This window comes from Onychomys torridus, chromosome 16, assembly GCF_903995425.1.
Source record: "Onychomys torridus chromosome 16, mOncTor1.1, whole genome shotgun sequence".
Classification (NCBI taxonomy): domain Eukaryota; kingdom Metazoa; phylum Chordata; class Mammalia; order Rodentia; family Cricetidae; genus Onychomys; species Onychomys torridus.
The window spans coordinates 64,498,181-64,514,244 of record NC_050458.1 but is presented as its reverse complement, the minus strand read 5'-3'; the positions used below and the strand labels follow the sequence as shown (position 1 = coordinate 64,514,244).

The window sequence follows — 16,064 nt, the reverse complement described above, 5'->3', positions numbered from 1 at the left end:
ACAGGTAGAGACTAAAGGGGTGGTGGCATGACGCTATGTAAGGAGGAAGCTGGAAGATGGGACAGTAGGATTGGCCATCCCTAGTACCCTGGAAGTGACCTACTCTGACAGTCCACCCTTTCCAGACCCTTCCACCCCTCCCTGTAGACATAGACAGGAACTGAAAGACAAGGGCCAGAAAGATAAGAAATGGAGTGATCTTGGACCGGGGTCAGGAAGGCCAATACAGATGGGGCACAGGCGGGGGGCGGTGCAGCCTGAGATAACCCAGGGCTGTGCTTGGAATCCTGGGGCCTGACCTGGCATGTGCACCATGCGGCAGTTGCAGTTTTCCACCAGGTAACGTGTTTCACAATCAATGCGGCAGGCAGTGATGCTGTAGGAGTCGAAGAAATCCGAGTCCATGGTAACAGCATTGCAGGTGCCCCAGGGTGAGGGCAGGTAGATGAGCTGCTGGGAGAGCCGGGGAGCTGGGGAAGTGTGGGGACTTCTCCCCAACTCACCTTAATGGACCTCTCTGGCAAGATGCGGAACTCAGGAGTTGTATCCCTGCACCTCTAAAGGTCTTCGGTTTATAGAGTATTCCTTCCATTCTTGATCATTCACCTCTGTCTGTCTGTCTGTCTGTCTCTCTCTCTCTCTCTCGTGTGTGTGTGTGTGTGTGTGTGTGTGTGTGTGTGTGTGTGTGTTGTGTGTGTGTGTGTGTGAGTATGGCTCTACCCCCATGCATAGCTCAGAAGTGGAAGTAGATGTTGGATGTGTTCTCCTGTTTCTCTCATTTATGTTTTCAAGGTAAGACCTCTGGGGCGTATTGGCTATCCCTAAGGATCCACCTGTCTCTGCACCCCCCAGCTCAGAACTAGGGTTACAGGTATGCACCACCTTGATCTTTACATAGGTGTTAGGGATCTCACTTGAGGTCCTCAAGCATGTATAATAAATACTACCCACTGAGTCATCTTCCCAGTTCCCCAGAACCCCATCTTGATTCCTCAACACATCCCCAGAAGTAGCCTCCTGCAGCCTCCTCACCCTCTGCTCCTGGCAAGACACAAAGGTCTGGAAGCCTGGGGCCACGCCAAAGCCCAGCTGGTCGATGAAAGGGGGTTCGTCCTGACTGTGGATCTGTACTTTGATTCCTGCTTCAAAGGATGTCTCATCTGTAAAGATGAAGCATGGGGGTTGGGAGGATTTCTGAGTCCCTAATCGTCTTCAGAGTCTGGGGCATTATACCTCCGCTAGTAATAAGCACAGTCTCCCCTGGGACTTGGTGAGGAGGCTATGGGGTCCTAGCACACTTCCGGCCTCCTATGTTAGCAGCTCCATGGTCCTCCAGTGACCTCTGTATCCTGCACACGTCTTTTCTTACCTGGTGTCTACGATGTATCTTGGTGTTTCAAGTTATTTCTCCTGGAGTACCACTCTCAGTTACTCTCCGTTTCTCCTCACCCCTTTCTCCTCTCTCCCCATCTCTCTGCCCCTACATCCCCTGAGACCAGACAGGCAGGCAGCCCAAGAAGAGAGGGAGTTATTTATAGAGTGAGTGGCGGCCACTGATGGAAGAGGATGGCTGGTTACCTTGGAGAGTAACTGAACCAGGAAGGGGGAGCCAGGGAATCGAGAGTGTGGAAGTCACATGGGGGCAAAAACAGCGGTGGAGAGAGCTTGGGAGAATGGGGAAGAGTCTGAGCCTGGCCTCAGGGCCAGGGGGGTCTCGGGAGGGGCTCCTGAGCAGGGTCACGTACCAGTCTCTCCCCACACAGGCAGGTATTCATCTTGCTGGATATCCAGCATGATCTCCAAACCATTGCCAGTTCCGCCTTTCATGGTCTTCAGTCGTGGCCGTCCGTCTTGGCCTGAGTTGAATGTGTAACATTTCCCATATCGTGTGAAGACCTGGTGGGAGGCAGCGAAGAACATGAGCGTCCCGACAGCCAGATGGGCTTCTGGTTGGGTTTAACCAGTGGGACCCACAAGGGATCAGACATCAGACACGCAGGCAGAGAGAAGGAGGGAGGGAGGGAGGGAGGAAGGGAGGGAGGGAGGGAGGAGAGGGGTACTGATCCCCTCTCCTTGCCTCTCTGCAACACTGGCAGAGTTAGACCCTCCATGATCCTAACTTTTACCAGGACTCCCTTTGCGTCCTTCAGCCTAGAAGTGACAACAGTTTCCCACTATTACCAGCTGCATTGGCTCCGTGGCTTCCTTAATCTTGCACCAGCTTTGCAGATAGCCCCTTGGTTAAAGTCTTTTCAACTGAACTATCAAGGAACAATCTGTCTTGCTAAGACCCTAACCTGTGCACCTCCGTCGCCATGATCCTATAACTGCCAGACTTCTGAGGCCTTCTGAAATAGATCTTTAGATCTTTGCTTTGAGATTTCAACCCCCTGAACTAGAAATCCTCCCCAAGACCTTCCTCCACCTAAGCCCCTCAAGCTAAGCCCTTTGGTTTCTTCCTGATATCAGCCTCTCATGTCCACCATTGTTCCGTTAGCACTAGAACCTGAATGCAGACCCAGTTGCCATGCCAAGAACCAAACTTAACTCAGGCATATCACCTCCTCCCCCCAGACTCAGGACTGAGTACCAAGGCCAGGCATGTTGGGGTGCTCAGTTCCAAGGCATGGCATATTGGGGTACTCTCATAGAGCTCTGAGGGCCTCAAAGCAGATACCTTCCTTGTTAGGTGACCCCGTATCTTCTGCCCTCCCTGAGGCCCAGTGGCCAAAACCACCAGGTCACAATCATTTCAGGGACTGAGAAGATACCCATAAGCTCCTACATGGTAGAACATAGAGGACTGGGTATGGAGAAAGGCCAGGCATCTGAAATCTGCAGGGGGCCCGAGGGGCATCAGGCCAGATGGGACTACAAGCTGAACTGGAGATGGTGGATAGCAGATGGCTCCTTAACAAGGAAGTCCCTCCCCCTCTGAGTGGAGGGACCAATGGGGAAAAAAGGTGACATTTTCCAATGATGGCTTCCTCCAAGAAGAAAGTCCTGGCCATTTAATCAGAGCTGGGAGCATGGGCTTTGATCTAGAGAATTCCCAACTTCACAGACAGACAGATGGCTCTCTCTCTCTCTCACACACACACACACATTTTCTCACAATACTTACACACACTACACACTCACTCTCACACACCCACTCACACACATTTTCTTACAACACTCACACACACTACTCTCTCTCTCTCACGCGCACACACAGCTGTAAGGAATCAACTCCAGTAGGAACAGACAGGAGACCAAGTAAGGTTGCAATGAAGCCCCTGCTGTGAGACCTGCTGACACGGTGCTGGGGTGAAGGTGGGGATGTCCCCACCTTCTGTGACCCCCTTCTGCACTTCTAGAGACTAGGTGACCCCCACTATCAATCACTCCAGGGATGATAGTCAACCACTGGCCAGACACAGCTACCCATTCCATCGGAGGCTGACTTCACAGCTAGGGCTTGCTTGGTTCTGGGGCCATGCTGGACCATGGAGAGGTCCAGGGGAGAGCAGATGAGACTAGAGGGTGTTCCAGGCATCAGAACAGCAGCTAATAACTCATGGGGACGTATTTCAAGACACAACTAGGAAGAGCTGTGAACCTGGGGCTCTTGGTCCCACTCTGGGATGCCAGGGGAGCTCTGGCCCAGGTCAGGAGAGTTCAGCAGTTACCAGTGCCAGGCCGGTGGTGGCTAGAGAGGGCCATGGCAGATACTCTTGGGATGTTATGCTAAGCGTGGGCCCCACTCACCACTGAGAAGTTGTGGGGACCACAGGGGCCCCCGCAGTAGGAACAATAGAGCAGCATGTCTTCCAGCCGGTGGCAGGAACGGTTGTAGAAACGATGGAGATTAAAGGGCTCCCCGGAGAAAGCCTCTGGCCCAGGTGGAGCAAGGGGCACCCCAGGATCATCACTTTCATCGAGCCCTAGCATGGGGGCCAGGTAGAGCAAGTCAGGGTAGCTGAGCTGGGACAACCGGACGGCATTGGTGTTACAGAGTGTGACTGCCGGGAACACCAGCTCTGTGGTGGCCACTTCATCTAGCAAAGTCACGTGTGGGTAGCTGAGGTAATAAGCCACTCGGTCCCCTACCTGGCACAGGAAGGCACCCAGTGCTATGACAAAGACCACTGCCCATAGGACCTGCCTCGGCCCTGGGCCCCCTTCCACAAAGACATGGCTGGCACCATGGAGGGTACAGCTGTTGGCAAAGGCCACCAAGTCTCTAGGTGAGTCCCCCTCACCCAGCTCCCTCTTTACTGCCTCTTTCTCCTTCTCTTCCTCTTCCTCTTCCTCTTCCGAACTGTCCTGCTGCTGCCGGTGGTGGTGAGGACCCCAGATATCTCCCATGGGTCCCGGGGCTTCCTCTCCAGAGGAGAACGACACAGAGCAAAAGATCTGGATGGGCATCTTCTCCAGGGGCAGGAGGAAGGTGCCCGAGGGGAAGGGACTTCAGGTGTGGTGGTGGTGGTGGGGGCAGCTACGGAACCCTTTGGCTAGGCCTCCACCGGCTCAGCTTCCTCACCAGAGCCCCCGTGGCAGTGTGGATGAGCTGGGGCCGGGCACGGGGAGGAGGACCAGACTGCCCTGCTGGAGAGGGCGGTGTCTGTGCTGATGAATAATTGATGGCGTGGGGAAGATGGCCTGCTGGGGAGGAGGGGAGCTGGAGACCTTTGTCTGACACTGGTTTTAAGCCAAGTGAGAGCCGTGGGAAAGTCTGGGGTTGGGTACCCACTCCTCAAGTGAGGTGACACCCAACACAATCCTCCCATTGCCAGGATGACCTCGGTTGTGTGTCCTCCAACAGCTCCTCGGCATGTTCTCAGTTTTCCCATCCCAGTCCTCTATTCTCACTCCATCTAGACCTTCTCCTGGGATATCCCAGCTCAGGCCTTCCTTGGGCACTCTCTCTAATCACTCCAATTGTTTCCTTGACCCCCACATCTCCGGTCCACTGTCAGGCCTCTGTTCGCTCCCACGGTTCCGGTTCCTTTGGTATTTTCTTACCTTCCAGTCACTTTCAGCTGCTCCCCAAGGCCTGAGCAGCCTGCGCTGACTCCCTTGACCCTCAAGTCCCCTCCATCTAGTCTCTCCCTCCTCCCCGACAAGCTCTCCAGCTTAGGTCTCCTTTCTTCCCCCACCCCTTTGTGGCTTGTGGGGCAGCCCAGGTTCCATTAGCAGAAATGTCTCACTGACCACAGACTCTGACCAGTTCCCAGCACCGGGGGAGGGACGCTTGAAGCTGGAAAGCTTGCTGACAGAACAGTTCTAACCCGTCCACAGCTTGCTAAAAAAAAGAGAGAAAAGCCAACCAGTTTAGAAGAGGAGGAGTGTGAGAAGCTCTCTCCAGTGGGCGGAAGAGCTGGTAGGCAGTGTGGAGAAGTGTTGGGAACCGACCTGAGAGCTTCCCCCCAAACCCTAGCCTTACAGACCCCTCAGTCCCGAGGCTCCCTCGGGTCTCCATGTACCCTTCCCTGCCCCCAGGCTCCGACCCCTCTGTGCCCTGATTGCCCAGGGCCACTGGTTGAGGAACTTGAGCCACCAGCCAGGTCTCTAGGGCCAAGAAGGTGACCTAGGAGAGGGGAGGGAGGGAGGGAGGGAGGCAGAGTAACTCTTTCTCAGCAGTCTTCCTGGGCCTTCCCATTCCTAGGGCAGCCTAAGGCCTAGCTTCACTCCCCAATCCCCATCCAATTTGCCTGAGACCCTGGGAGGTGCTGGGATGAGAGGCAGGGTGCTGGGTTCTAGAAGAGCTGGCTGCTGTGTAACGTTTGACCTCAGCTTTCCTGCTAGGACGCAAAGCCCCGGGAGAGAAAGCCTTGAGGTCTGGACCCTCTCCAGCCTTCCACAGCCTTTAGCTATACCTGCGCTCTTTCCGTTTCTCCCTCTGAATGACAGACAGCATCCCAACTAGTCTCTCAGCCTCCCTTGTCCCTGCCTCCGTTCATGTCATGTGATCCTGCCCATTTCCCTGCTTAAAACTCCCCGGTGCTTTCTAGTAAAGCTCATCCCCTATGATGGGCCTATACAACAGGAAGCCTGTACCCTGCACCCTCACTTCTGACACTGTCCCCCAATCCAGCATCCAGCTATGAGAAACCTCCCAGACACACTAGGCTCCCCCACAGTCCCAGGACTTTCGGCTAGCTCCTACTCATTTTTCCTTCATCTTCTTTATTTTATGTAGTATTACCGTGTGTGTGAGTGTGGGAGGCAGTCAGAAGACAATGTTCTGAAATCGGTTTTCCTTTTCCACACTGGACTTTCAGAACCAGACTCAAGCTATCAGAACCCTAGGCTTTTACCTGTCGAATCATCTTGCTGTCCCTGATGACATCATCAGCATTATTATTGTTGTTGTTGTTGTTGTTGTTGTTATTTTCAACATGGTTTCACTATGTAGACCAGGCTGGCCTGAAATTTATTATGTAGACCAGGCTGGCCTTGAGGCTCACAGAGATCCAACTGTCTCTGCCTCCCAAGTGCTGAGATTAAAGGTGCAACACCATGCCCAGTGCCTCTGATCTAATTTATTTATTTAATGTCTATGGGTGTTTTGCCTGCATGTGCAACTGTGCACCGCAGTGTGTGCACCACTAAGAAGGTCAGAAGAGGCTGTTAGATCCCCTGGAACTGGAATCACAGACCACCTGAAGGTGGTTGAGAGCCGCCACGTGGGTGCTGGGAATGGACCAAGCGTCCTCTGGAAGAGCAGCAGTGTTCTTCACCCCTGAGCCAGCTCCCCAGCCCAGCCCTCTGATCTTTCCAAAGAGACAGGCTCTCCCCGGGTTGCTGTCCCTGAACTCCTGGGCTCTCCATCTTTCTGCCTTACCTTCCAAGCAACTGGGTTTACGGGCCCAAGCCACTACACTCAGCTCCCCACTTATTTTTCCGTACCCTACTTATCTATTCCTTACAACAAGAAGCCTTCCCTGACTCCGCACAGTACAGCGCCTGCCCAGGGCTCAGATAGAAGGGTTCAGTCTCTACTGAAGGCATCGCAGAGGCGAGGTAACCCACAGCTCCTTGAGCATGGAGGTTGTGAGAGGGAACGATCAAGGTAGCGAGGCTGCGTCAAGGAAAAGAAGTGAGAAAAGACACATAAGAGTGACCAAGCAAGATGGCTGCAGGTAAAGATGCTTGCTGACAAGCCTGGCACCCACCCGAGTTTGATCCCTAGAACTCATGTAGGGAGGAGAGAACCAACTTCCACAGCTTGTCCTCTGAGCTCTATAGTGCACACCCACACACAAACTAGATGACAGGTAGGTGGATGGACAGACAGACAAAACCCCACAAAAGTGACTGGGTATGAGGAGAGAGATCAGCTACCTTCAACTGTTGTCTTCTCCCATACAAATCCATGGATCCCCTTTCTGTCTGCTGCCCCATGAACGTCTTTTTCCTATCTGCCAGGCTGTAGTTCTCAGGGGACAGGGCCTGCTCTGTTGCTCTTCCTCAGGGGAGTTTCAGGGGTAAGTTCGGGCCTTGGTTTGTGGGCTGCAGACTGAGGTTGACTGTTGATGCCTGTATGTCTTTTGGCCACTAGAGGGCACTGTCTCCCTCCTTCAGGCATCCTGGAGGTGATTGTAGCTCCGCTTCACAAAAAGAGAAACTAAGGCAGGGAGCGCTTCAGGCTGAGAGTCCCCACCAGAGGGGAGGCTGTGAAGCGCACAGCAGCTTCAGCGGACAGTGAGTTGAAATAATTCTTCCCCACACCTGCACCAAGAGTCACCATGCACTCCCACACAGCAATACACAGACAGAAATCCGCAACACACACACACACACACACACACTCATGCATGTGAACAGGCATGTGCACATGTGCATGCACACACTCACGTCCCTATACTTTCCCCTCCCCCCCTGTCCTCACTTCTCTAAGTTCCCTCTCACTTTCATTTCATTCGGGTAGGCAAATTCAAAGTTTTTCAGTAATGGGAAGGTAAGGAGAGGCCCAGGAACCACACACGGGCCCCTGAAGAGGTGATCAGGTATACACAAACACAGACTGACACTTGATTCTGGGCCCTCTGGGCCCACAGCCTAGCTTAGTTGTAGAGTGCATGCTGAATGAGGTCCTGGATCCATTCCCTCAAGTCACATAAACCAGACGTGGGTTTAGAAGGAGGGTCAGAAGTTCAAGGTCATTGTCTGCAACAAACTGAATTTAAGACCACCATGAGATACATGAGATCCTGTTTCAAAATGAATAAATAGCCAGGCCTGGTCACACATATCTTTAGTCCCAGCACTTGGGAGGCAGAGGCAGGCAGATCTCGGAGTTTGAAGCAAGCTTGATCTACAGAGCAAGTTCTAGGCCAGCCAGGGCTACATAGTGGTATATGCATGTGTGTGGTTGTACACTCTTGCCCATGAGTCCCCCATGGACACCAGAAGTTAATGTTGGGTATTCTACAAATCTCCACCTTATATCAAAATAAATATAAATCAATGAGCAACCAATCTGGGGGCTTCCCATCCATGGGTGAACCTCTTCCCTAGGTCCTTCCTCACCAATATTCCTCTCTAGCTATGTATGGTTACTGGGTGGTTTCTTACTTTCTCTGTGTCCTTTCTGAATTTCATCTCCCTCCACATCTAGGCATTTGGTGATTTTCAACTAATAACTCATGGGCTTTTAACACAGCCCTAACCTCATCACCATTTCACAAGCAAGTTTTGGACCACAAGGACTTGGGTGATGGATGGCTCAGTAGATGAAGGGCTTGAGGTGCAGGCATGAGATCCACAGCACCCACATAAAAACTGGACAACTGGCTACGATCCCAGCACCAGAAGGTGGAGACAGTTGGATCTCTGGAGTTCAGTGGCTGGCTCCTAGCTAATTCGTGAGCTCTAGAAAGTCTGTCTCAAGAAAATAAATGAAGGGACTGGAGAGATGGCTCAGCTGTCAAGAGCACTGGCTGCTCTTTCAAAGGATCTGGAATTCAATTCCCAGTACCCACATGGCAGCTCACAACTATCTGTAATTCCAATTCCAGGAATTTTATACCCCCTTACATGGTACACAGACATATATGTAAAATACAAACACACATAATAAAAATAGAATAGTTTATTTAAAAATAAAGAAATGGAGAATGATAGAAGGCATCCAGCACTGACCTCTGGCTTCCACATAGACACACCTGGGCAAGTGTGCTTATATACGTGCATGCATACACACACACACACACACACACACACACACACACACACACACACACAGAGACACGCTCCTAAAGTGCTGAGTCACAGCAACCAAGTCAAGTCCCCTAATGATCAAATTTTAAGATTGAGCTGAGTGTGGTGATACACACCTTTAATCCCAGCACTCAAGAGGCAGAGGCAACTGGATTTCTGTGAGTTCAAGGCCAGCCTGGGCTACATAGTAAGTGCCAGGACAGCCAGAGCAAATAGCTCAAAAATAGTCCAAAGACAGACAGACAGACAGATTAGCAATTAGAATGAGGTCATCTATCTCTAAATCCCTTCTATCTGCATTGCTCATTCACAGTGGGGAACAGAGAGTGGGCCAGATCCTGCCATTATGGAACCGACTGTCTAGTGACTTAAAACATTTATGAACCAAACTATGATGAATGTTAGGAAAACACTACTGGAGCAGAGGGCGGGGGTGGGGGTTGGGGGAGCTGTCTTAGAATGAGGAATCAGAAAGGTTTCCTGAGGAACTAATGTTTGAAACACAATCGAAATAATCTCCCTGCTTCTGTCTCTCTGTCTCTCTGTCACACATCCTCCACACCACCCCATGTGTGTTTCAAACAGAAGAGTGAGGACCTGGACAGAGACAGACAGGATTAGAAATGGAGACCAAGTCACCTGGCCTTGTGAGACTCCTGGTCCAATAGTAATGTAGATCTTTGTTGAAGGATATGAAATAATCAAAGCTAGGTTTTGGCTGGGTGGTGGTACATACCTACAATTCGAGCACTTGGAAGGCTGAGGCAGGAGGATCAATTCAAGGCCATCATCCTTGGCTACATAGTGAGTTTCAGGCTACCCTGGACTACATGAGACCCTGCCGGGCGGTGGTGGCGCACGCCTTTAATCCCAGCACTCGGGAGGCAGAGCCAGGCGGATCTTCATGAGTTTGAGGCCAGCCTGGTCTACAGAGCGAGATCCAGGGAAGGCACAAAGCTACACAGAGAAACCCTGTCTCGAAAAAACAACAACAAAGACAAACAAACCAGAAAGAAAGAGGGAGAGAGAACGGGAGACTATGAACAAAGCTGCAGATCTTGTCAGGCCTTGGCAGGTTCTATTAAAGTCGGTAAGGGAGTTGGGGTGTCACATGGTCTGCATAACTAGTGGGGTGGCACTCCACAGCAGACATTCCGGTAAAGGACTTGTTTGAGGAGTACAAGGATACAAGTTTGGCTCCGTATGTGCTGGTTTGCAGGAGCCTTCAGGCCGTCTGAGTAGAGATTCTAAGTGGAAAGCTGGAGCTGATGTTAGGAGGGGAGGGCTGGCCTGAGACACAGAGCTGGCAGCTGGCAGTGTGTAAGTGGTAATTGAAGAGTCAGGAGTGAAGGTGCAGCTGCCCAAGAATAGAATATAAAGTTTAAAAAAAGACAGAGAGAAAGGAAAAGAAACTTGCTTTGGCAGTATCCACTAAAGCTAAATAGAATCCTACCTTATGACTTAACCACAGCCCCACTTCTGTTCCCAAGAGGAACAGGTACACGTGTCAACCAAAAACCAGGAACAAGAATGTTCACAGTCGCTCTATTTATAACAGTCCCAAACTGGTGACAACCCAAATGTCTAGCGATAGTAGAGTGGCTAAATAAATTGCATTCTATTAATATAATGAGATAACGTAGCATTGAAAGAGAAATGTCTACACATGACACGCCTGACTCTCACGAGTGATCACGCGCAAAGGTAGATAGCCCCGAGAAGTAGATGGAGGGCGTGAGCAACTCAGGGACGTTTAAGAGAAGTGAAACTTTACCCCCACTGCTAGGACAATGGCAGGCTCTCGTGGGGTGGTGCTGACCTGAAGGAGTCACCTGAGGTGTCGGAAATGTTTGTGTCAATGAGAATATCTACCGATGTAGTATGTACCGTTCTGCTGTAAGATTGCCGGTGTGAAGTTCTTCAAGCTATGCCTTTAACTTACATCCTCGTGATATAAGACAGAGATCACAGGCTAAGCCTGGAGTGCAGGCAATGCACACTCTAGCCAAGTAGAAGAGATTGAACTGGCAAAGGAACAGAGGAGTGGCCAGACAGAAGAGTCAAGCCAAGACTCAACAGTCAGGACACACAGTGGCTCAGAAAACAGATCCGGTCAGTTTGTTGCTGTTGTTTGTTGCTGTTGCTCTGGGAATCAAACCCAGAGCCTCCTGCATGCAGACAAGCACTTAGCATTGAGCTTTGCCCCCAGCCCTTTAGAGGTTTGTTTGTTTATTTTGCTATTTTCTTTTTTGTTTTGTTAAAGACAGTGTCTTCTGTAGCTCAGACCAGTCTTGAACTTGCTATGTAGCTGAGGCTAACATTTAGCTCTTGATCTTCTTGGGGATGACTTTGAACCCTTGGTCCTTCTGCTTCTACCTCCCAAGACCTCGGACTATGAGACCGTGCCACCTTTCCATTCCCCGCCCCGTTTTGAGACTGGGGGTCACATGTGTCCCTGCTGGCTTTGAACTAATTATGTAGGGAAGGATGATCTTGAACTCCTGAGCCTCCTGCCTCCATTTCCAGAGTACTGGGATTACAGGAACAAGCCGCCACACCCTGCTGGAGAGAACCACGGGCATCATGCCAGCACTAGGCAAGCCCTCTACCAATGGAGCGGGTCCCCAGTCCTCTCTGTGCTGGTTCCAGTGAGAATGGCCCCCACAGGTCCATGTATTTGAACACTTGGTTCCCAGTTGGTAGAACTGTTTGGGAAGGATTGGGAGGTGTGGCCTTGTTGGAGGAGGTGTGTCATGGAGTGGGGGCAGGCTTTGAAGTTTCAGAAGTCCATGCCATTCCCACAATTAGCTGTCATTGCTGCCTGCTTGTGGATCAAAATGTGTGAGCTCTTAACTTCTTCTCCAGAGCTATGCCTGTCTGCCTGCTGCCAGGCTCCCCACCAAAATGGTCATGGACTCTAACCCTTTGGAACCATGAGCCCTAAATTAAATGCTTTCTTTGATAAGTTGCCTGGTCATGTTGTCTTATTCTGGCAATAGAAAAAAAAAAACAAACAAACAAAAACTAATTGCGCTGATTGGACCAAGTGAGCAGGAGGTGGCAACCACTTTGGACTTGTTGGTAACACATATGTGCATCAGAGGATGGGAAATAAATCCAACCAAAATTCAAGGGCCTTCTACCTCAGTGAAATTTCTAGGAGTCTAGTAGTGTGGGGCATACAGAGATACTCCTTCTAAGGTGAAGGGTAAGTTACTGCCCCTAGCCCCTCCCACCACCAAGAAAGAAGCTCGATGCATAAAGGGCCTGTGTTACTCCAGCCCATATACCAAGACTTGGAAAGCTGCCAGCTTTGACTGGGACCTGGAACAGGAGAAGGCTCTTCAGCAGGTCCAGACTGCTGTGCAGGCTGCTCTACCGCTTGGACCACATGACCCAGCAGACCTGACAGTACTTGAGGTGTCAGTGGTAAATAAGAATGCTGTTGGAGCCTTTGGCAGGCCCCTATAGGTGAATTACAGAGGAGACTCCATTTCCAATACCAACTTCTGCCTTTCTTACTTTTCTGTTGCTGTGATAAGATGACATGACCAAGGCAACTTACAAAAGAAAGCATTTAATTTGGGACTCACGGTTCTAGAAGGTTAGAGTCCAGGACCATATGGCAGGGAGCATGGTGCTGGTTAAGGAATTGAGTGTGTTTATATCTTGATCTACAAGCATACATGCATGAGGCAGGGATAGCTAACTGGGAATAGCATGGGACTTTGAAACCTTAAAGCCCACCCCCAGTAGCCCACCTCCTCCAACAAGGCCACACCTCCTAATCCTTCCCAAACAGTTCTAAGAACTGGGGGGGGGGGCGGCAAGTATTCAAGTATATGAGAATATTGAGCCCATTCTCATTCAAACTCCATACTCCTCTTTGTTTGTGAGGCAGGATCTCATTGGGTAGCCCAAGTTAGCCTAGAACTTGAGATATTCTTGCCTCAGTTTCCTGCATATCTGGGTCTATAGTCCTGTGCCACCACACATGGCTTGGCTCAAAAGTTTTGAAAGCTATTGAAGATCAAGACTAAAACATTTTGCTGGATTTGGCAACATGAAGGTCCCCACTGGTCCTTAGAGCCATTCAGAGTGGTAGGACCAGGGAAGAGGCAGCCCGGCTAAGCTGGAGATGAGGAAATGGGTATTGAGAGCTGCACACATCACTTTTTTAAATTTAATGATTTATTTATTTTTATTTTAAGTGTATTGGTGTTTTGCCTACATGTATGTCTGTGTGAGGGTGTCAGAGCCTCTAGAACAGGAGTTACAGACAGTTGTGAACTGCCATGTGGGTGCTGGGAATTGAACCCAGGTCCTCTGGAAGAGCAGCCAGTGCTCTTAACCACTGAGCCATCTCTCCAGCCCTCTACACACCACTTCTCATAACATTGCAGAGGAAGCCCTATAGTGTGGAGGCTGCTAACAACCATTTGTAACTTCAGTTCTAGGGATCTGATGCCCTCTTCCGGCCTCTGAGGGCACTGCATGCACATGGTGCACAGACACATGGATGCAAAAACACCCAGATACATACAATACAAATAAATCTAAACAAACAAACAAACAAACAAACAAACTAAAAAATGTGGAGGGTACTCTAGAGATGAAAGATGTATCTATGTATTTTTTTTTAATCTTAGTCTAAAGTCTGATACATAGGGAGTACTATGATTGGTAGCTATTATTATAACTATCTATGTGTTTATTTATTTGAGATGGGGTCTTACTGTGTTACTCAGCCTAGTCCCCAGCTCTAAGGCTCAAGTGATCATCTGACCTCAGCTACCTAGGTAGCTAGTTACTACAGATGCATTACAGTGCTTGGCTTAGGTATGTATTTTTAAGTGGAGAGAATACTGAATATGTTTTAATGATACAGGACAGCTCCACCTGAGGAGTAGAGATGGCCTATAAAGGAGGGAGGATCGATATCAGGAGGATAAAGCTCCTAAAAAAGGCAGAAGGAATCAGATGGTTTGCCAAGACTATCTTAGATAAGATGAATGTTCCCTTCCAGGGGTTGGTACCAAGAGGCAAGAGAAGATCTTGTCTGAGGCTTCTCTTTTCTTTTTTTTTCTTTTAAGATTTATTTATTTATTACATATACAGTGTTCTGCCTGCATGTGTCCTTGCAAGTCAGAAGAGGGCACCAGATCTCATTACACATGGTTGTGAGCTACCATGTAGTTGCTAGGAATTGAACTCAGGACCTCTGGAAGAGCAGCCAGTGCTCTTAACCACTGAGCCATCTCTCCAGCCCCAGCTTCTCTTTTCTTTTGTTCTCTTTCTTTCTTTCTCTCTTCCTCTCTCTCTTTCTTTCTTTCTTACGTTCTTTCTTTCTTTTTCTTTTTTCTTTTTTTAAAGATTTATTTATTTATTATGTATACAGCATGTATGACCAGAAGAGGGCACCAGACCTTATTACAGGTGATTGTGAGCCACCATGTGGTTGCTGGGAATTGAACTCAGGGCCTCTGGAAGAACAGTTAGTGCTCTTAACCTCTAAGCTATTTCTCTAGTCCCTAAGGCTTCTCTTTTCTTGGTCAAATGGGAGCAAGGTCATCTGTTAGGAAGGGGGAAAAAAAAGAAAAAACAAACAAACAAAAACTCAGAAAGGCAGAGCAAAGAAGCCTGCAGGCATCCCTGAAGAGGTTGACCAGTTGGCCAGGACGACACAGCAGGGTTTCCAAGTAGCATGCAGGCCAACTTAAGGATGTTGGTTATGAAAAACATGTGATGGATATGATGCCATACTGCTCTGGGGTGTAGCTTCCTCTGATACAGTGAGACTATTCTGGGGCTACCCTCTGTGGGGTCAGTGGTGGGTTCTTCTAAGATTGGGGATTGGAAAGATGGTGCCTGCCATCAAAAAGCAGAGATGTTGCTGGGTATGGGTAGCATATGCTTTTGGTCCCAGCACTTGGGAGATAGAGGCAGGTGAATCTCTGTGAGTTCCAGGCCAGTCTGGTCTACAGAGCGAGATCCAGGAGAGCAAAATCTACACAGAAAAACCCTGTCTCAAGCCACTCCCCACAAATAAGTATAATAAGTAAAATAAATAAAAACAGACAGACATCTAAAGTTTTAGGACATTCATGAGGGGATGACTCTTGGGGTCACTTCTGCACCCTTCCTGCCTCAACAGACCACTTCTCCTCAGAGCACATGCAGCAGGGAAGCTGGAACAGCTTTGTCTGCCACACATAGTCCTGTGCCCAAAGCCAGGAGAACCTGGTCTTGGAAGATCCAAAGTCAAGGCCCTAGACTGTCATGATCTCAGACAAATCACACATCACCCTGGCCCTCAGTTTCCCCATCGTTCCAATGATAGGCTTCTTCCAGATTCAGGAATTGTGAGACTTATATGAGCACAAGTAAAGGGAACTTTTAATTTCAAAGCAAGACTGAAAGTTGCTGCTATGGTCTCCTCATGCAACAAGAAGTCTGCCCACATGAAAGCTCCCTCCCCCAGCACACACAGAGCTGTGCATGCCCCCATGAACATCCACATATGTCCATTCCACATTCTATGTCCACATTCTCTCCAGACATGGAGATAGAGGGTCTGGATTGGCTGCTGTCCATGGTCCAGGCCACTGCAGCAACCTCTCCTTAGGGATGCTTTTCACCTGGCACGCTGACGGGACACATCAATTAGAGACACACAACACTAACCAGCAAAGCCCAACCTCCTGGCCTCTATGACAGTCACATAGAGGACCTCAGGGTGACGGGTGGGGAAGAGTTTCCTTTCTTAGAATCCATAGGATCTCAAAAGATCTTAACGGGCCATTCCTCTCCCTCTGGATGGCATTGGCACACTCTCATGTTCTCTCTCCTCCCATTCT

The 16,064-nt window shown here is 49.8% G+C and overlaps 1 protein-coding gene across 4 annotated transcripts in view; it reads right to left on the bottom strand.

Annotated features, from left to right (window-relative positions):
* The window catches only part of Asic1 (acid sensing ion channel subunit 1), a 28,644-nt gene that overhangs the window by 4,115 nt on the left and 8,465 nt on the right, over positions 1-16,064 (bottom strand). Inside the window, exons 1-4 of one of the 4 annotated variants that reach the window (XM_036208188.1) lie at positions 3,751-6,379; positions 1,746-1,896; positions 1,033-1,160; positions 300-453 (exon numbers count right to left, since the gene is read on the bottom strand). In XM_036208188.1, coding sequence (XP_036064081.1) covers positions 300-453; positions 1,033-1,160; positions 1,746-1,896; positions 3,751-4,410 — 1,093 coding nt within the window. In that variant the 5' untranslated portion in view covers positions 4,411-6,379. Of the gene's footprint in view, positions 1-299; positions 454-1,032; positions 1,161-1,745; positions 1,897-3,750; positions 6,380-16,064 lie in introns of those variants that run through there. The other 3 variants (XM_036208189.1, XM_036208190.1, XM_036208191.1) reach the window with 3 other exon arrangements.